At 39.1% G+C, this 21,632-nt stretch overlaps 2 protein-coding genes across 9 annotated transcripts in view; one reads left to right on the plus strand and one right to left on the minus strand.

Moving 5' to 3' along the window:
* The window catches only part of NDUFAF4 (NADH:ubiquinone oxidoreductase complex assembly factor 4), a 350,782-nt gene that overhangs the window by 155,050 nt on the left and 174,100 nt on the right, over positions 1-21,632 (minus strand). The window lies entirely within an intron of this gene.
* KLHL32 (kelch like family member 32) overlaps positions 1-21,632 on the plus strand; it is a 239,256-nt gene that overhangs the window by 146,392 nt on the left and 71,232 nt on the right. For all 8 annotated transcript variants that reach the window (XM_050786571.1, XM_050786564.1, XM_050786562.1 and 5 more), the window contains one exon: positions 15,069-15,167. In XM_050786571.1, the coding sequence (XP_050642528.1) occupies positions 15,069-15,167 (99 nt within the window). The remainder of the gene's footprint in view (positions 1-15,068; positions 15,168-21,632) is intronic.

Genomic DNA, 21,632 nt, shown 5'->3' on the forward strand with positions numbered 1-21,632 from the left:
TAAAAAAATATTTTCACTCCAAATTCTCACTTACTTACATGCTATATGTTATCTTTCTGCTTTTTTTTGGATGCCCATTTTCTTCAGATGCCCATATGTCTATGTGATTTTATAAAGATTTTGTGATTATAATTTACTTTAACTTCTTTTCTGGAATTAGATAAGATGTAAGTACATTTTTTATTTATATTCTATGCATTTATATGTTATTATGTTATATTAATATGCATATTATATTATATTCATAGTATATAATAAATGTATTAAATAAATTTATTGTATACTATGCCTTTTATTTATATACTATGCATTTTTATTTATATACTACGCATTCATACATAGACATTTTGCGGTCTGTGTATATACTACACATAGACTACAGAATACATAGACTACACATAGTATATGCATAGACTACAAAACACCTTATTTTCTTTCTTTTCTTTCACTTTTCCTTAAATATTCATAATAAGGAATTCTTTTTTCCTTAAAATAGAATTCTTGAGCCCTCTGGTGGAAGCATTCAGTATTTGTATGAAGCAGCAGTGTATGGGAGTTTTACAATTCTAATTTAAGTTTCTTAAAAAGAAAGCAACTTGATAGCAAAAATATATGGTCATTGTAATTAATATCAGGATAAATAATTTGCTAAACAATACTTTTAAGAAGATTTATATTGGAAGTATATATTCCATTTGAGTAAAATAATGATGAGAACATTCAAATGAAGGCATAATTTGAATGTATTGAATACTCTAACTTGTGAATATTTTATTTTTGTATACTTCATAAAAACCATCCATTTATATTTTATTCTCAAATTGAGATTCATTAATTCAGCAAATACTTAATGAGCACCTACTATATACTAAGGACTTACTAGGTGTTAGGGAGGCATTGATGAGAAAATGCACATTGATGCTTTCTCACAGTAGGTCAAACTGTGATTGGAAATGCCAGATCAACACACCATTGCATCTTTAAGAAATGGATTAGCAGGGATCTGAATTATTTGCATATATAGCATAGAAAAATACCTGAGTATGTTTGATGCTTCAAAAGTTACACTAATTCAGGTAGGAGAATGGATAATTGAGTTGTAGTACTTTGTCAAGGACTGCCTGAAAAATAAGACAGTAATTTGCATTATACTTTGCAGGAAGAAAAAAATAGCCATTTATTCTATAGTAATTGAATAGATAGATATAGCACCTTAAAAACTAATGATGGCTGTTCATCTCTATGTATCATGTATCTGTCAAAGTAGGAACAACTTGGCACAGCCCAAAGAATACAGCCTGTACTCCCAGCTGGTTGGGAGGTTGAGGTGGAAGAATTGTTTGAACCCAGGAGGCGGAGGTTGCAGTGAACCGATATCATGCCACTGCATCCCAGCCTGGGCAACAGAGTGAGACCTTGTCTAAAAAAAAAATATACGAGGGAATAAAAATTGACTGCAGCCTGTGGCATCTTTGGAGAATTATTGGTTAAATCCAACTGTAAGAATCAATTCTGCTGGTTGTCACTGGAGAAAGTCACTGTTTTCACTTCAAATCCATGACCCCAAATCTCAGACAGATACCCAATGCCAGGCAATGTTAATTTGTTTCCCTCGTAAATTTGCTTTCCTCTTCTTGATGAGTTTCTCACTCCCTCTCTTCTCTTTTTAAAGGCGTTCCCCTCACTAACCCACCTCCAGTACACATATCGTAAGGAAAAGTCACTGTCTGTTGAGAAAATAGAAACAGAAAGGAAGATCTTCATCATCTTACCATCAAATTCTCAACCCTCCCTGTTTCTGAACTTATTCTGGGTATATCCATCTTTTACGGTGGGAGGGGTATCCCTGAACTGTCAGAGACTAATCTCCCCATGTAGGGTCCAGATCCACTCCCTCCGACTCTGTCCGATATCACTCCTGTCATCCTGCTGAGTCTCTTCTGTCATCAGTTTCTCCTCTACTGCATTATTTCCACAGCATGTAAACACTCTCTATTGCTCACCTTTAAAAATTCCTTTCTTGCCAGGTGTGGTGGCTCATGCCTGTAATCCCAGCACTTTGGGAAGCCGACACAGGTGGGTTACTTGAGGCCAGGAATTCAAGACCATCCTGGCCAACATGGTGAAACTCTGTCTCTACTAAAAATACAAAAATTAGCCAGTCGCAGTGACACGTGCCTGTACTCCCAGCTAGTCGGGAGGTTGAGGTGGAAAAATTGCTTGAACCCGGGAGGCGGAGATTGCAGTGGGCCAATATTGTGCCACTGCACCCCAGCCTGGGCAACAGAGTGAGACCCTGTTTAAAAAAAAATCCCTTTCTTATTTCTATATTCCCCTTGAGCTACCATTTATTTCTCTGACTCTTCTCACAGCAGAGCTTATGAAAAGTATTACATAAAGTTACTTTTCCTCACTTTCACTCATTTATCACTCACTTTTCCACTCCAAGTCTGGAGGCTTTCATCTTCATCATTCCACTAAAACTGTTCTTGGCAGTCACAAATATCACCAAATCTAATTAAATACTGTCACATGTGACCTCACAGCTTCATGCAACATAGCCAGCCTGACTTTTCTCTCTTGGCCTGTGTGACACTGCTCACTGTGGGCTTTTATTTTGTGCCACCACCAGCCTTCCCATCACTCCTTTCCAGGTGGCTTTGCTTGCTCCTCCCCACTCTGTAGGCTTCAAATCCTTCCTGCTTCAGAACCCTCCTGTTTAATCCAACTAGCTTCTTTGGTGATGTCATCCAGACCCAAGTGATTTGGTATTGACAAATAACTTGCTATTTTCTTATGCTATTGACTCCCAGCCCCTACCTATACTCTAGACCAAGGATCAGCAAACTTTTTTGTGAGGGGCCAGGTAGTAAATAATTCAGGCCATATTAAGTTTCTGTCAGAGCCGGGTGCAGTGGCTCACGCCCATAGTCTCAGCACTTTGGGAGGCCGAGGCGGGAGGATCGTTTGAGCCCTAGAGCTCGAGACCAGCCTGGGCAACATAGTGAGACCCTGTCTAAAGTAAATAAAGTTTATTTTGAAACTACTCAACTTAGCTGTTATAGCATGAAAACTGCCAGAGACAAATATGTAAATGAATAAGCATAGCTATGTTATAATAAAACTCTATTTATACTAAAATTTGAATTTCATGTAATTTTCATGTATCACAACATATTATTCATCTTTTGGGTTTGGGGGACTGTTTTAAAAAGTTAAAACTATTCTAAGAAATCAGTACCCCCAAAATTAAACAAGTATAAATCTAACAAAATATGTACAAAAATGCAGTTTTCCTATGTGAGCATCTTTTTATATGCTTATTTGCCATCTATCTTCTTTGGTGAGGTATCCACTCAGGTCTTTTGCCACCCCCCCATTTAAAAAATCAGATGGTTCATTTTTTTATTGTTGAGTGTTAAGAGTTTTTTGGTATTTCAGATAACATTCCTTTAGCAGATGTATCTTTTGCAAATATTTTCTCCTAGCCCATGGCTTGTCCTCTCAATTTCCTAATAGTGTATTTTGTAGAGCAGAAGTTTTTAATTTTAAAAAACTCCAAGTTATCAATTATGTCTTTCATGGACCATGTTTTTGGTGTTGTATCTGAAAAGTCATCGTCATACCCAAAGTTATCTAACTCTTCTTCTGTGTTACTTTGTAGGAGTTTTCTAGTTTTGCATTTTACTTTTGAGTTTATTTTTGTGAAGGATTTGAGAGCTGTGTCCAGATTCATTTTTCTGTATGTGAGTGTCCAATTGATCCAGCTTCATTCTTGAAAAGATTATCTTTTCTCCATTATTATTATATTATCTATAGTATAATATTATCAGTGCTCCTTCATTGACCATATTTATGTGAGTCTGTTTCTCGGCTCTCTGTTCTGTTCCGTTGATCTCTTTCTCTCTTCTTTTGCCAATGTCACACTCTCTTGATAACTGTAGTATTTTTAGTCTTGAAGCAGGTATTGTCAGTCCTCTAACTTTGTTCTCCTTCAACATGGTGCTGGCTATTCTGGGTCTTTTGCTTCTTCATGTAAGCTTTAGAATCTGTTTGTTAATACACAAAAAGTAACTTTGTGGGATTTTGAATAAGATTACATTGAATCTATAAATCGAGTTGGGAAGAACTGACATCTTGACAATATAGAGTTCTTTTTCTTCACAAATATGGACCATCTTTCATTTATTTAATTTTTCTTTGATTTCTCTCAGAGTTTGTAGTTTTCCTCATATATATATGTGCTAAGTCCCATGGCCAATGCCCTGATTGCCTACCCCATATTCATTTCCTCTTTTTTCTTTTTTTTTTCATTTTATACAGTTTTTCTTTCCAAATTACAAAAATAGTGTTTCAATTCAGTGAACGGCTTCACCATAACAAAATCTTTTATTATTATTATTATTATTATTATCATTGTACTTGAAATTCCAGGGTACATGTGCACAATGTGTAGGTTTCTTACATATGTATACATGTGTCATGTTGGTGTGCTGCACCCATTAACTCGTCACATACATTAGGTATATCTCCTAATGCTATCCCTCCCCCCTACACCCTCCCCACAATAGGACCCAGTGTGTGATGTTCCCCTTCCTGTGTCCAAGTGATCTCATTGTTTAATTCCCTTTGTTCTTTTGGCTTAGGATTGTCTTGGCAATGTGGGCTCTTTTTTGGTTCCATATGAACTTTAAAGCAGTTTTTTCCAATTCTGTGAAGAAAGTCATTGGTGGCTTAATGGGGATGGCATTGAATCTGTAAATTACCTTGGGAAGTATGGCCATTTTCACAATATTGATTCTTCCTATCTGTGAGCATGGTATGTTCTTCCATTAGTTTGTGTCCTCTTTTATTTCACTGAGTAGTGGTTTTGTAGTTCTCCTTGAAGAGGTCCTTTACATCCCTTGTAAGTTGGATTCCTAGGTATTTTATTCTCTTTGAAGCAATTGTGAATGGGAGTTCGCTCATTATTTGGCTTTCTGTTTGTCTGTTACTGGTGTATAAGAATGCTTGTGATTTTTGCACATTGATTTTGTTTCCTGAGACTTTGCTGAAGTTACTTATCAGCTTAAGGAGATTTGGGGCTGAGATGATGGGGTTTTCTAAATATGCAATCATGTCATCTGCAAACAGGGACAATTTGACTTCTTCTTTTCCTAACTGAATACCCTTGATTTCTTTCTCTGATTGCCCTAGCCAGAACTTCCAACACTATATAGAACAGGAGTGGTGAGAGAGGGCATCCCTGTCTTGTGCCAGTTTTCAAAGGGAATGCTTCCAGTTTTTGCCCATTCAGTATGATATTGGCTGTGGGTCTGTCATAAATAGCTCTTACTGCTTTGAGATATGTTCCATCAATACCGAATTTATTGAGAGTTTTTAGCATGAAGGGTTGTTGAATTTTGTCAAAGGCCATTTCTGCATCTGTTAAGATAATCATGTGGTTTTTGTCTTTGGTTCTGTTTATATGCTGGATTATGTTTATTGATTTGCGTATGTTGAACCAGCCTTGCATCCCAGGGATGAAGCCCACTTGATCGTGGTGGATAAGCTTTTAGATGTGCTGCTGGATTCAGTTTGCCAGTATTTCATTGAGGATTTTTGCATCGATGTTCATCAGGGATATTGGTCTAAAATTCTCTTTTTTTGTTGTGTCTCTGTCAGGCTTTGGTATCAGGATGATGTTGGCCTCATAAAATGAGTTAGGGAGGATTCCCTCTTTTTCTATTGATTGGAATAGTTTCAGAAGCAATGGTCCCAACTCCTCCTTGTACCTCTGGTAGAATTCGGCTGTGAATCCGTCTGGTCCTGGACTTTTTTGGTTGGTAGGCTATTAATTATTGCCTCAATTTCAGAGCCTGTTATTCGTCTATTCAGAGATTCAACTTCTTCCTGGTTTAGTCTTGGGAGAGTGTAAGTGTCCAGGAAATTATCCATCTCTTCTAGGTTTTCTAGTTCATTTGCACAGATATGTTTATAGTATTCTCTGATGGTAGTTTGTATTTCTGTGGGGTCGGTGGTGATATCCCCTTTATCATTTTTTATTTCATCTATTTGATTCTTCTCTCTTTTCTTCTTTATTAGTCTTGCTAGCGGTCTATCAATTTTGTTGATCTTTTCAAAAAACCAGCTCCTGGATTCATTGATTTTTTTGGAGGGTTTTTTGTGTCTCTATCTCCTTCAGTTCTGCTCTGATCTTAGTTATTTCTTGCCTTCTGCTAGCTTTTGAATGTGTTTGCTCTTGCTTCTCTAGTTCTTTTAATCATGATATTAGGGTATCAGTTTTAGATCTTTCCTGCTTTCTCTTGTGGGCATTTAGTGCTATAAATTTCCCTCTACACACTGCTTTAAATGTGTCCCAGATATTCTGGTATGTTGCATCTTTGTTCTCATTGGTTTCAAAGAACATCTTTATATCTGCCTTCATTTCGTTATGTACCCAGTAGTTATTCAGGAGCAGGTTGTTCAGTTTCCATGTAGTTGAGTGGTGCTGAGAAGAATGTATATTCTGTTGCTTTGGGGTGGAGAGTTCTGTAGATGTCTATTAGGTCCGCTTGGTGCAGAGTTGAGTTCAATTCCTGGATATCCTTGTTAACTTTCTGTCTCGTTGATCTGTGTAATGTTGACAGTGGGATGTTAAAGTCTCCCATTGTTATTGTATGGGAGTCTAAGTCTCTTTGTAAGTCTCTAAGGACATGCTTTATGAATCTGGGTGCGCCTGTATTGGGTGCATATATATTTAGGATAGTTAGCTCTTCCTGATGAATTGATCCCTTTACCATTATGTAATGGCCTTCTTTGTCTCTTTTGATCTTTGATGGTTTAAAGTCTGTTTTATCAGAGACTAGGATTGCAATGCCTGCTTTTTTTTGTTTGTTTGTTTTTCATTTGCTTGGTAGATCTTCCTCCATCCCTTTATTTTGAGCCTATGTGTGTCTCTGCATGTGAGATGGGTCTCCAGAATACAGCAAACTGATGGGTCTTGACTCTTTATTCAATTTGCCAGTCTGTGTCTTTTAATTGGACCATTTAGTCCATTTACATTTAAGGTTAATATTGTTATGTGTGAACTTGATCCTGTCATTATGATATTAGGTGGTTATTTTGCTCGTTAGTTGATGCAGTTTCTTCCTAGCATCGATGGACTTTACATTTTGGGATGTTTTTGCAACGGCTGGTACCAGTTGTTCCTTTCCATGTTTAGTGCTTCCTTCAGGATATCTTGTAGGGCAGGCCTAGTGGTGACAAAATCTGTAAGCATTTGCTTGTCTGTAAAGGATTTTATTTCTCCTTCCCTTATGAAACTTAGTTTGGCTGGATATAAAATTCTTGGTTGAAAATTCTAAGAATGTTGAATATTGGCCCCCACTCCCTTCTGGCTTGTAGAGTTTCTGCTGAGAGATCTGCTGTTAGTCTGATGGGCTTCCCTTTGTGGGTAACCTAACCTTTCTCTCTGGCTGCCCTTAACATTTTTTCCTTCATTTCAACTTTGGTGAATCTGACAATTATGTGTCTTGGAGTTGCTCTTCTCAAGGAGTATCTTTGTGGTGTTCTCTGCATTTCCTGAATTTGAATGTTGGCCTGCCTTACTAGGTTGCGGAAGTTCTCCTGGATGATATCCTGCAGAGTGTTTTCCAACTTGGTTCCATTTTCCCCATCACTTTCAGGCACACCAATCAGACGTAGATTTGGTCTTTCCACATAATCCCATATTTCTTGGAGGCTTTGTTCATTTCTTTTTACTCTTTTTTCTCTACACTTCTCTTCTCGCTTCATTTCATTTATTTGATCTTCAATCGCTGATACTCTTTCTTCCAGTTGATCGAGTCGGTTACTGAAGCTTGTGCATTTGTCACGTAGTTCTCATGTTAATGGTTTTCATCTCTATCAGTTCTTTTAAAGACTTCTCTACATTGGTTATTCTAGTTAGCCATTTGTCAAATCTTTTTTCAAGGTTTTTAGTTTCTTTGTGCTAGTTACATAGTTCCTTTTTTAGCTCTGAGAAATTTGATTGACTGAAGCCTTCTTCTCTCAACTCTTCAAAGTCATTCTCTGTCCAGCTTTGTTCCGTTGCTGGCAATGAGCTGCGTTCCTTTGGAGGGGGAGATGTGCTCTGATTTTTTGAACTTCCAGCTTTTCTGCACTGCTTTTTCCGCATCTTTGTGGTTTTATCTGCCTTTGGTCTTTGATGATGGTGACGTACTGATGGGGTTTTGGTGTGGGTGTCCTTTCTGTTTGTTGGTTTTCCTTCTAACAGTCAGGACCCTCAGCTGCAGGTCTGTTGGAGTCTGCTTGAGGTCCACTCTGGATCCTCTTTGCCTGGGTATCAGCAACAGAGGCTGCAGAAGATAGAATATTGCTGAACAGTGAGTGTTGCTGTCTGATCTTGCTCTGGAAGCTTCGTCTCAGGAGTGTACCCAGCCGTGTGAGGTGTGAGGTGTTGGTCTGCACCTAGTGGGGGATGTCACCCAGTTAGGCTACTCAGGGGTCAGGGACCCACTTGAGCAGACAGTCTGTCCTTTCTCAGATCTCAACCTCCATGCTGGGAGATCCACTGCTCTCTTCAAAGCTGTCAGACAGGGACATTTACCTCTGCAGAGGTTTCTGCTGCTTTTTGTTTAGCTATGCCCTGTCCCCAGAGGTGGAGTCTTCTTTTTTCTTTATGAAGAAATCTACTTTGATTTGAGACAATTGTGCATCTAGCCATAAAAATTTAATTTCCCAGGCTCTTTTACAGCTATGTATAGCCACCCAGCCAATGAGATGTAAGTGGAAGTCTCTGCAACAGTGTTTGTAGGAAATCTATTGTTTTTCTGATAAACAATGCCAGACTCAGCTGGCAAATGTTTTTTGTTCTTTGCCCTCTCCTTTCTTCTGCTTTGAATGTAGATGTAATGCCTGGAGGTATGGCAGCCAATTTGAGACCATGAAACCACAGCCTAAGATTTGCTAAGCAGGAAAATACAAGGAAGCTGGTTGCCACTCTAAGCTGCCTAATCCAAATGTTATTGGAAAAGTAACCCTCATATTTGTTTAAGCTGTTTTGTTACATATAGGCAACACAACTGTAATGATACGCAAGCATTTTCTTGGTCCTTTAAAACAGTTTTTGAGGTAGACGTCATTACTTTCACTGTACAAATAAGAACACTGAGGCACCTGGATTTGAGCTGTTCTCCCAAGTTAATTCTATCAGCAAAGGTAGGAGCCAGGATTTGAAAGCAGACAGTGTGACCTGGAACACATAGGCTTAGTTCCCCAGACATCTGTAGAGACCCAGGATGAGGTACAGGTGGGGAGAGATCTTGCCAAGCTTTGTATAAGGAGTGGATTTAGAATTGAATCTTGAAATTAGTAGGATTTTGACATATGGAAATTAAAGAAATGAGGAGGACATTGACGATGGAGAAAAAGGTATTGCCTGAGTGTAGAGACTAGTGGATTACTGGCTTTAGCAAAGGAACCAGAAGGTCATGAATTGGAGAAAAGTTTTTAACAACAAGTTGGGGCTACATGGTGACGGTTTCCAAATACAAGCCTCAAAAGTTTGAATTCTCTGATTTATAGAGAACTACTGAATTCTAGCCAGTATTGCTCAAATGGAACACTTCAACAGACATATTTATGAACATTTCCCAATATGATCACAACATTTAGAAATTGGAATTCATGTGTTCTATTATCCTTACTTGAACTATGTTTTTCTTTCTTAAAAATAAACTTCAGGTGTCAGATATAGATGTGCAGTGCATGATTCAATTTAGAAAATTCTTTTCCTTTAAATGGGTGCCACCTTGTGGATACAAAGTCCTTAGTGCAGTGGTTTTGAAACTAAAAGAGATTGGTGGCAATTTCTCATAGCTAGATAGATCTTGTGTTTCATGTTCCATCTGTGAGAATTCTGTCATAAAGAACTTTATGCAAAACATTTTATGTATATTGAATATATGATCATTTAAAAGCTATTTATGCTGTTGTATCCAGTTCATTTGATGATTATAAGTTCAAGATTCTGATAATTTGCCATTCTGTAATACTGTATAGAAAAAAAATCCCCAAGAAACAAAATATGAAGAAGGGAGAAAATGCATTCATTTATTCTCATAAATGATATTAGACTACTTTAATTTGCAGTTGTGCAAGCGCTTGTTTTGCTTGCAAAAGCATGTTGTTCATTTGCACACATCGTATGTGTGTTTACTAAAGACCTTAGTTGTCTGACTTTAACATGCTCAAATCCTTCAGTCTACTCTACACGTAAACCAAGAAGCAAGTAATTTAAAAATCTCCTTATGCAAGAAATGAAGAAGATAGCTTTGAAGATCTGAAAATACAAAATTTTCTGAAGATGCCAACTCACTTGTTCACAGGCAGGAAAAATAAAAAGGTCACAATGAGACTTACCATGGCTGTTAAAGACAGTCACTACCAGTGACCAATCCAAGAGGCAAGGTAAAAGGGAGAGGGAAAATAAAGAGAAAAAGAAGACAGAATTGAGAGAATAGACACCTGATGATCCAGGAGGATGAGTTGAAGAAGGAGGGGCAGGGATGCCGTGGGGACTGTGGGGTGTCCCTGTTCCCACTGCTCAGTCCCAGTTCCACCCTCCCAGAACCCTCATGTGAGGTGTGGGCACTGACTGAGGTAGCCCACATCATCATGCCCTGCACAGAATCTCACTTCAGGTCCCATTTCACTCCTCTTTCACCAGATTCTGGCACCATATTCTTCCTGGAGACCAAGAATCCCAGTCTTATTGCAGTTCAGAGGGCCTTCATTGAAGATCATGCAAATTCACCTGTCTGCTACCAACCTTGCTTGGATTGGTGAGCAGAGGACATGTTGGCCCAGAGTATTCAAGCGTGCCTCCTACCAGCAGGGTGATTGGGCCACCCCATGACTGAATTCTGACATAATTTCTCCTACCAGGTACCCATCCCCTTCTCCTGCACTTGTGGGTTTTACACTATTACTTTGCCACATCGTTCTGTGTCACCCTAAATACAGCCACTGGTCAGTTCTTATGCCTGCCAAAATGAGTGTAGAGTGTAGAGTTTCAGCATTTGGAATGGGAATCAGCTGTGGCCTTCTTATTCATATGACCTTGACTGCTACAAGTTGCAGGAGGGATTCCTGGGTCGGTTCCTGACCACATCTCATTACTTGGTGAGGTGAGGCTAGAGATGACCTCCCGGCTAGCACTGTCCAGCATCCCTCATTTGTGAACAGCCCATTGTGTTCTGCCACCTGCAGGTCAGGCGGGGAAAGAATCCTCTATACAGATAGTCCTGTGAACAAGAAACATTCATACCCCCACCTAAGTTTGCTCCTGGTTGCATCAAAACCTGTTTGCAAATCTGGAGAGGCCCCAGCTCTACGGGTGAGCTCCACCCAAGCAAGTGAGCATCACTGGAGGGTAGAGGCAATGCCTAGCCTAGTTTGGCTTCTTTTAGGGTTTCCTTTTCCCCCAGTCCCCCTTCCCACCCCACTCCCCCGCCACTGGATTCTGGAGCACTTGGCTTTATGCATCTAGCATTTTCTTGATCTCTTGTTATTAAGACATTGTGTCTTGTCCACTGTTTATGCCTCTAGCTGCGATATGCTCCTCCAGACTGATGAGTGACTGGATGTGTCAGGCCACTCACATTAGCTCCTATTCCCACCCTGTGTGCTTTCAGATCTTGGGGAACATCTCTTCCTTCCTGCAGGTGGTCCTTGAGTGACCCTTCTTCCTGTTCATCCTGGTTTGAGTATAAGACTGCATGTTGATGGGTATGTTTCAGAAATACCTAAATATAATGCTTGGCAGAAGTTAAATGCAGCTGTCTTAATTGTTCTCCATAAACCTGTGTGTTTGAGATCCCTTTTTTCTGCAGAGGTTGTTCTTTTGGCCAGTCCTTTGAGGCAGGTGACAGATAAATTCAACACACTGTAAATCATGAGGAGATTGGACCTTTGATTTTATTGCTGGCCAAACACAAATTTCCTGGAAAAATATATTTGAACGGTCAGTCACCAAAGAGCAACAAAGCTGAATTAAAAGTCTCTGGTACAGTGAGGTTTGCAAACACTGGTTCTGTTTCCATAAGTGAGAACAGCTGTCCTGGTAGGGTTTCTTTCTCCACCCCTTTAAGAGCACTTAGAGATTTTCTCTGCTAAAGCATATTTTAGAAAACTTATGTTATAATGAGTGGAAGGAAAAAACTACAAAACAAAAAAATTTTAAAAAGACAAAAACAATCGCCATATGGCTTTTTCATGTGCAGGCTTCTGGAAGTCCGCCTGCTGGATGTGTAACACATGCTATGGAATATTCATCTTGTCTCTCTGTGATCTCTGTCTTTGTGTTTGCTACTAGTGAGCCTTGGAGGTTATCACAAATACCAGTTGTGTGAAATGAGCACAACTGACAGGATTTAAAGGCTAAAACCAACCTTTCTAATCCATCTATTCCCCATTCTCCTCCTTAGGCCTTGCCTCTTCTGCAAGACTATATGACATCCTTGCTCCTCTGATGGGAGCTACAGTAATTTCCTGAATGTCAGTCAAAGCCTCCTTCCTCGAGGAGTTGGAGAAATTCGGGTTTCTCTTTCTGACTAGATGGAAAAGGAGCTATAAAGACTTTTCAGAATAAGATGAGGGTTGGCATTTTTGCCACATGTGCTTGACTTTTTCACTTCTTTGCTAGCTTAGAAATATAGAGTCCTTTTTTCTTTCTTATAAAATTAGTTAAAATTGATTCTGAATTAAAAATATGTGTAGAGATCAGTTATTAAATCAAAATAACTTCATGAATATTGAGCAACAGCTATGTGTGCTGGACATTGTTCTGAGTGCTGGGGATACAAAATAGATTAAGTCCCTGCTCTCCTGAAACTTACAGTGAGCAGAGGAAAATAAGCAAATAGGCAAAAAGATACATAATGTGAGGTGGTAAGCACTATGGTGAAGAATAGAACAAAGTTAGGAGCTAGGGAATGATTGCTGTTCAGGGGTGGGTCACTGTTCTACATAGGATGGTCAGGGAAGGCATCTCAGGTAAGACAATATCTGAAGGATATGAGGGAGTGGCCCAGGCAGAACAAACAACTAGTTGTAAACACCAAGGTGCTCAGCATATTCAAGAACTTTTTAGGTTGTAGTGAAGACTTTTTGGATTTTATTTTCATTGAAATGGAAAGTCTTCAGAAAGTTCTGAATAAAAAGAGTGACATGATTTCATTTGTGTTTTTAAAGAACCAGTTTGGTTGATATTACTAAAACAGATAGTGTGAGTGGACAAAGGAGAAAGAGGAGAAAGCAGGGCAACTAGCTAGGAGGTGATTACAGTTAAGTTTAAGAAGAGGAGTTGACTGGACTAAAGCAGTGATGATGGAGTCATGAGCAGTGATCAGATTCTGAAACTATTTTGAAGACAGAACCAACAGGTCTGACTGATGAATTGGATATAAGGCCTAAGGAAAAGAAGAGTCAAGAATGACCCTGAGGTTTTCAAACCTACCATCCAGTAGAAAGAGAACCTATAGTGATGCAGGAACAAGAGGGGACAGTTGCAGGCAGAAGGGGTTGGGATCAAACACACAAGTGGACTGTTGGAGATAGCAAAAGGTACTGATACAGATGTAGGTAGATGGGTTGGTAGATTTGGTGGTAAGAGGTTTTCAAGGATCATGAAGTGAAAATCCGGTGGCAGAGGAGGAGTTGGAGGCTTGAGAAAGGAGTGTGGCGAAGTAGTAGAGTGGAGGGGTGAATTGACTAGTGCCTCCCTGTGCATCAGAGTCACTCAGGACACTTGTTAAAACACTAGTTGCCTCACCCTGAAACGTACTGATTCAGTACATCTGGGAGGCGCCCAAGAGTTTGCAGTTTAGTAAGTTCCTAGGTGATGCCAATGCTGCTGGTCCAAAGACCAGACTTCGGGAGCCACTGGGCTGGGGAAATGGGTTAGAATGGAGGGCTGGGGCATCACTAAAGGCTTCCTTGCATCTGGCAGTGATTCATGTGAATTTTGTCAACATGGTCGTGTGCCTTTTTTCCAGCCCTGATCAGCTGCTCAACAGCTGGCAGCAGGAGGTAGATAACTGGACTTAACAAAATGAAGAATTGGTATCACCAGGATACTTAGGAGGCATTACCTCTATGTGATGTCTTTGTATTCTGAAAATACTAGTTGAACATCCTTTATTTTAAATAGAAAGGATAAGAGAATCTGAGACTGAGAAAGAGGAAAACGGAAGTTTGCGGATAAAACTTACTGTTGTAGGACTTAGAAGTAAAATGGAGGTCGGGCGTGGTGGCTCATGCCTGTAATCCCAGCACTTTGGGAGGCCAAGACAGGCGGATCACTTGAGGTTGGAGTTCGAGACCAGCCTGGCCAACATGGTGAAACCCTGTCTGTACTAAAAATACAAAATTAGCTGGGCGTGGTGGCACATGCCTGTAATCCCAGCTACTTGGGAGGCTGAGGCAGGAGTATCGCTTGAACCTGAGAGGCGGAGGTTGCAGTGAGCCAGGATTGTGCCATTGCACTCCAGCCTGGGCGACAAGAGTGAAACTCCATCTCAAAAAAAAAAAAAAAAAAGAAGTAAAATGGAGTAATATCCACCTCTGGTCTCATATGGCAAGGAGAAACATATGCCCCTTTCCCTAACATACCTGTTTCTGTGGTCTACTAAAGAGCAAAATTCTGAAATATACTTTGAAAAACTAAAACTCAGTTCTTTTGTATTTTATAAGATTACATCACAGACTGAATTTTGAGGGTTATGTTGTTCTTTGAAAATATTTATACCCTCCTACAAAAAAATAAGTGGTTAACTGCAGAGCTTCACACACAGAAATGATATCAGCACATGTGGTAAAGAGAAAATCGGCTGTTAAGAGTAAGGGCCACAGCTCATTAATGAGAACAGGAAGAGAAGAACTGACTTCCATAAAAAGAAACAATATTAATTGAAAAAGAATATGTAAAGCAGAAATTTAAATATACTATGGTATATCTACATATTAAGCGCATTATATTTTTAAGTGTAACTGATAGTTTTCTTTTTGTTAAAAAAACAAAACAGATTTTGCTGGAGCCAGGTGTGATCCAGGATGTGCTAGCAGCGGGCAGTCACCTACAGCTGTTGGAGCTTCTCAATTTATGCTCCCACTATCTCATCCAGGTATGTGAGCTTGCATCCTGCTCATACACCCTTCGTATTCCTTTCCCCGCAGTCATAAGCTGGCCCCCACCAACTGGAGCTGAATGACAGGTAAAGTGGGGGTGGGGTGTGGGCTATGGTAGCAGAGTTTCTCCAGGACATAAGCTGAGAAGCTCCTAGGAGGGCGGCTGCTGCTCTTGCGTCCAATCACGGACGGAAGCAGGAGTTTTCCTCCACTGTCCTGCCCACCTTAGGTCTCCATGACCCCTGAGCAGCCGATTAACTCAGTGACCATGCACAGGGTTCCCTGCAGGGGCCCGGGGAGGTGACGCTGAAAGGAGTCCTAGTCCGAAGCAATATTGTCTGGTTATGGAAATAATCACAAATGTAAGAAAAGTCTAATAGTCATTGAATATTTCAGGAACAGTATCTAGTAAATCACAAAGTCCTATGTAATTAATTACCATGTGAACTTCCCAGGCAGTAAATGCTAGAGAAGGGATGAGTGATGTTCGTATTCCTGCCCTGATTTGCTGGTCAGGAAAGGCCCCATGAGAAGGAGGGAGAGAAACCTCCCCAACACCACGCACTGACTGTGTGTTCACAGTTGTTGCCCAGACAGTCCTCACAATAACTTTGCCCGTTTTTATAGATTTAAAAAATCAGAGACTTAAAATGTATCCAACTTGCCTGAAGCAATATGGCTGGTAGGACTTTCTGATTCTGAAGACCATTTCTTGGTTGGATGAAAACTCCTTGTTAGATAGGAGTCTATGGGGCATCTTAGGCAAACAGTATGGCTATGAGTCTCTTGGACTTTACAGAGTGTAACTAACTAATTTCCAATTTCAGGATCCTCCCATTTCCCCCACTGGTATCACCTTCACTTGCATTTATTATAGCATTAAAAAAATAATTTGAAGAAATAATAAATTCATCACACAATTTAATGCCACTATGTTTGTGCATATGACATGATATGAGTGAGCAGAAAAGTTTTGTTTTCCTGCCCAATTACTTTATTTTCCTTTTAAATCATTTTCTCTCATTTTAAATATATACTTTTATCATTGACTTCCATTACCTCTTAAGTAGTTTACAAAGCTCTCTCTCGTCTAGCATCTTATTTAATCTTCCCAACAACCCTGGAAGATAGGAACCAGCACTTCCCAGGGAGACAGTGTGAGGAAGGTCAGCCATGTTCACCTGAGGAAAATTCAAATACAGTATATGGAATTCTTATGATTATTTCAGCACATTTAATCTAACAGTAAATGGTTAATGATTTTTTTTTACCTTATTTTCCTTTCTTTTCCTCTCAATATTGTTAGGTGGTATGGGAAAGCTATTTTTAATGCCTTTCTGCCCGTAGCAAATGGGAATCATGTAGAAAGGTTATAAGACTTCAAAAGTGTGTGTTTGACTTGTGAAATTGAAATTACTTTTATTTGACATTTCTACATCAAATATTGCAACTTGGGCTTTACGCATCATCACCTGATTCACTTTCCCCATGGCAGACAGTAATCAGTGATGCATGTTGACACAGTTTGGTTATAGCAGTAGTTATCATGATACACATTATAAATGCTGTGTATATGCAGGGGTGTGTGGGTATACCTAAGTCTATAATTTTCTGTAAGTGAGAATTCCAGATGAACATTAAAGGTTCATGGGTGTTTCCCCCTTTCCCATCAGATAGGTGATTTGTTGAGATACTAAGTGACTTGTATACTTTGGAATTTAACTTCTGCATTTCATTATTGCGCTGAGGTAAAAGTGTAGCATGCCTGCATGCTTGTGGACAGTTATTATTCAGGCTTCTTCAATAGTGGTTGAAATTTTCACTGTCTTTTCACAAATGTTTTCATTTTGTCATGTAACTTTACTTCTACTTTTTACCTGTGATTATTGCAAGATGTCAAACTTGTAGAAGGAAACTTTGACTACATGAGTACCAAAATCATGTCGATGTAGAAACCTTCCTTATTTCAGCCTTTTAAAAATATATACCCTGCTTCTTTCTTAGGATTATAAAAATCACAGACTGGGTCAATTCAATCTACTTTTATATTTTGATATAGTCTCATAGTTATATCTGTTTGTAATTTTTTGGTAATATTGTTCAACTGGTTTTTAATTTAATGTGGGACTATTTCATTGAGTATATAAAAATAATATTTTCTTAATGTGAAAAATTCCCAGTGCTTAAAATGTACCCAGGAATTGTGCCCCTTCAATCAATGCTGATATATGCTCCATCTTTGCGTGATACTTTGTCAACTAGGAGTTTTTGAAACCACTGTCTTCACTCAGATGTCTGGTGTTGTTTTGTTGTTCTCAAACTGCCATTCTTTCTTTGACTTCTCTGCCAGAGGAGTGAAGGGCAGACCAGCTCAAACATACCATTGCCCTCCAGTGCTCATTTCAAAGTATCTCCAAGGGGAACCGGTGGACGCTCCCTGAGCCTCACTGTCATCCTGCAGTTCCTCTGAACATGTAAATGGTGCTGCTGCCCTCCTGAAAAGGAGAGGAATACCTGGCACTGTGTGGGCTGCTTTCTCTTGAATTTCCTCTGGCAGGCTGCTGAGAGAAGGAACCCCAAATTGCAGGAGCAGTGCTCCTCTGTGTCAGTGCGGACAGCTATTGAATTAGCTGCCTAATTAGCCTTCTCAGAGGTTCTCAAAGCATGTGTGTGGGAAAAAGGAAAGCTGGGCAATGAACTTGATGCTAATTGTTGGGGAGGTGGAGTGTCTTGCCTTTCTTTAGGCTCCCACTAATCTAGTCTATAGGTTATAGTAGCCTCCTGAGCAGTCTGCTTGTTTCTAGCCTCAATCTGTGGTAACCCATGGTCCCCAGAACATCACTATCTTTTCCCAAGAAAGGGAACCACATATATTGAGGGCCTATCCATCCTGAGTGTTTTGCAGGGACTCCCATTTCCACTGTTAAGTCAGCCCTTAACACTGGTGGGTTGTTTTCTTTATACAGATGGAGAAACTTAAATTCAGAACTAGGATGTTGATCTGGTTTGAAAACTTTCATTAGCTACCCTGATCATCATTCAAGTACATTATTTCTCCCACAAAAGTCTTTAGCCTCATCTTCAAGGCCCAGCCTGTTTCTCCCTGGCCTCATCTCCAGCCACAGTGCCTTTCCTAGCCTGTTTGGTTCTGGGCCCTAAGGCAGAGTTTTCATGTTGGGACTTGCCATTAGGGGAGAAGATTCATTGGTAGAGATCCTCAGTGGCAGGCGGAGCCTCTCAGTCCCCTTTAGATTGTACCAAGGGGTAGGAGTGGGGAAAGCTTCATACAGACACACACACACACACACACACACACACACACACACACACCCCATCGCCTCTGCTGATGCACAATGCCATAAGATCAGGAATATCGGCAACTGAATTTCGTGTTACATCCCCTGCAAGTGATGCATCAGAAGCTTTGATGAAGATGTCTCTTTTTTTGTCATTAACTTTCCAAAAACAAAAAAATGTATACATTTTGTATCACCTTTCCCAAGTATATTCTATTGTCTTATTAACAATCATTCTTTATGTTCACCAAGTACATTGTCTTTTTAATAATATGCAATTTAAATGTATTGATAAACAGAACCATCACATAGACTTTTCAAATAAAACCACCAAAGTACTGAATACGCAACTCCCTTTTTGATAGGAATATAGGTCTAATATCTATTGCTAGACAGCAGGTGGCAGTGTGAATCCACCAGAATTCAGTAGTTAATTTAAAGCAAAAATCAGGAAAAAAATGAAAAGAAAAATTATTTATTTTGCTACGTATTAGTCTTCTGACCTAATCAGTAAAAAAGTCATTATTCACACCACACTGGGCAATATGCATTGTAATTTTTAACAAATAATAGGAAACTGTTAATGTGTTCACAGGAAATACAGTTTTGTCTTGGGCTGCTGTGGTCATTTATCAGCACACTTTGTGAAATCACTCATTTGTTCTAATTTGAATGTAAATGACTCTAAGGTTTTACAAATAAGGTGACAGACTCACATAAATGTAATTGCAGGGTTCATCTCCCTCTTTTTATATATCACTCATTAGGTTATGAATTAAATACATCGTATTAAACCAGGGGCATGTCCAATGATGATATTGTAATGGCAAATTACTCTATGCTATTAGAGGTGTATTTTTTATTCATGGACATTAATTTGTCATTAAGCGGCATTAGTTTAGCACTTTTATGTGAAAGACGTGACCTGCAAGAGGAGGCGTGCTGCTGGGATGTGAGAGGCTGGGACACAAGGGCTATAGGTAGAGCATTTTATCATTGTAAGGGAAACATAGAGGGGGGTCTGTTGTATTTGTTTTGTTTTCTGTTTTTACAGCATGAAAGATAATTTCCCCAGATTGAAGGCGTTGTTCTATTTACAGTGTGTACATGTGGATCATCTAGTAAAGCAAAGCCCAAATTCTTACTATTCTTCAGTCAGAAGCCAAGGAGGAACATAAGGGGAACAGGAGGGAGAAAGGGTCCTGCCCTAAATCTCCTTCTCTGTGACTGATGTTTACTCAGCATCCCTTGTCTTCATTAAATTTTACACTAAGTGGGCTATGGTGAGAAGTAGTTCTTTTCTCTCTTCAGTTAAGGTACAAAGGTTTAAAAAATGCTATTCTCTCACGGAGGAGTTAAGGAGAATTCTGGGTGATTTTCTTCCTTTTTTTTTTTGTACCAATGGTGATTTCAATAAGAAACTATTTTTCCACTTTCATTCTGAGAAGCACTAGATTCTTGAAATACCTACACCAGGGCTGAAGGTATCTGAGTGCTGTTTTTGCATCATTCTGCACATGGTTTAATGTGGTTTGGAAAATGTCTCACCACCTCCAGTTATACTGTGGGGCTTTCGAGCAGAGGGATCACACCTTATACTGATTTTATGCCTTATCCCCTCCCTGCCTTCACATTGTGGAAGTTCATTATGTACTGAGGGATTGAAAGGTGCCTCCATTCAGTAATTTTTCTCTGCTTTTTAAATATCAAAATTCATGTTATAGTAGGAAAAATATACTACCAGTCTTTCATTAGTTTTGCCCACTGAATACATTTTTTTTGTTAAAAATCTTTCTTTGGGGATTAAATTTGACACTGAGGAGCTTACATATTTTACAGTATTATAATAGATTATCATTTTTAACCAAGTAATACTACAATGACTTATAGGAGGTTATCTCTTCTAAACAATGTATTATTATAATTTTAATTATTAAATTAAGAGTATCACCTAAATACATAATATATAATGAGTGTTCTGAAGACAATAACTTATCCTCAAGATTGAGGAGAAGTTATAACTCATGTTCATTTTTCTGTAACACTGAACCATTTTTTCCCACATTAGAGAAGACAAATGATTTTACCAACATATATATTTAATATACTCATAATCAAATGCACTGAGTGCTGTTCTATAGTTCACTAGAGCTGAGACTTGTGTTGGAGAAAGTTAAAGTACAGAGTTTGGAAAGCATATTACAAGTGGTTTAATCTTTTGGATTATTTTTAATCAGCAAAAATGATCAAAAAGGGTGGAAATGTATCAGACCTATTAAATCATAGCCAACTAGTAATTATTTGTTCTAATCAAGAGTATTTGCTGTCTGGCATGGGTAATGCAGAATATCATATTTGCCAAATAACATTCCTATTTGGCTCTGAAATGCATCATAAGATCTGCAGTAGCCATTTTAGGGTCCCCATTAATTTTTTTCATATGCTATTATGTTGGCTTTTATTCCCTAAGCCCACACTAAAGGATGTCAGGAAGCGACAGCCCAGAGGCACACTGGCAGGCCAGGCAAGTCATTTCAGCATTTTAATCTGTTATGCGGATAATGTAGGATTGACTGTATCTTCTTTGTTTGTGAGGTTTTTAAAGAGGAGAAAGATTCTCCTGAAAGAATATCTCTTGCAAGAATTCACTAATAATATTAGTCATTTCAAACCTAAGCTAACTGTTGTCAGCTGGATGATTTTAAAATCACTTTCAGTATGCATTTTTCTTTTTAAAAATAAAGTGTTTCCAGTATTTTATTCATGCTAGAGTTCAGAATCAATAATCAAAACAAACAAACCTCAATTTCACTGAATTCCATTATTAATACTTGGAAATTGGTGGAGGTTGTGTAAAAGAAGATCTGTATTTCATTTGAGATATTTATTCTCCCACCCACCCATCTGTAAATATTTCTAGTCATGGGGAAACGTCTCTCCTCTTCCCTGAAGCTAAACTACCTTTCTGCTCCTTATTCCATCAGTTACTCCTTGTGTTTCCTGTGGTTTTGATTTCTCCTACTTTACTGGCACTTTTCTTTCAGTTTATAAATAGGATCAATAAGACGGGAGACACTCTTCTTCATCTCTCATTACCGCAGCTGCTCCTTGACCTCACTCCCCAACCGTACCCAGTGTCGGCATTGCTTACCTCCTGTTCATTCT

Source organism: Macaca thibetana, chromosome 4, assembly GCF_024542745.1.
Source record: "Macaca thibetana thibetana isolate TM-01 chromosome 4, ASM2454274v1, whole genome shotgun sequence".
In the NCBI taxonomy this organism is placed as follows: Eukaryota; Metazoa; Chordata; class Mammalia; order Primates; family Cercopithecidae; genus Macaca; species Macaca thibetana.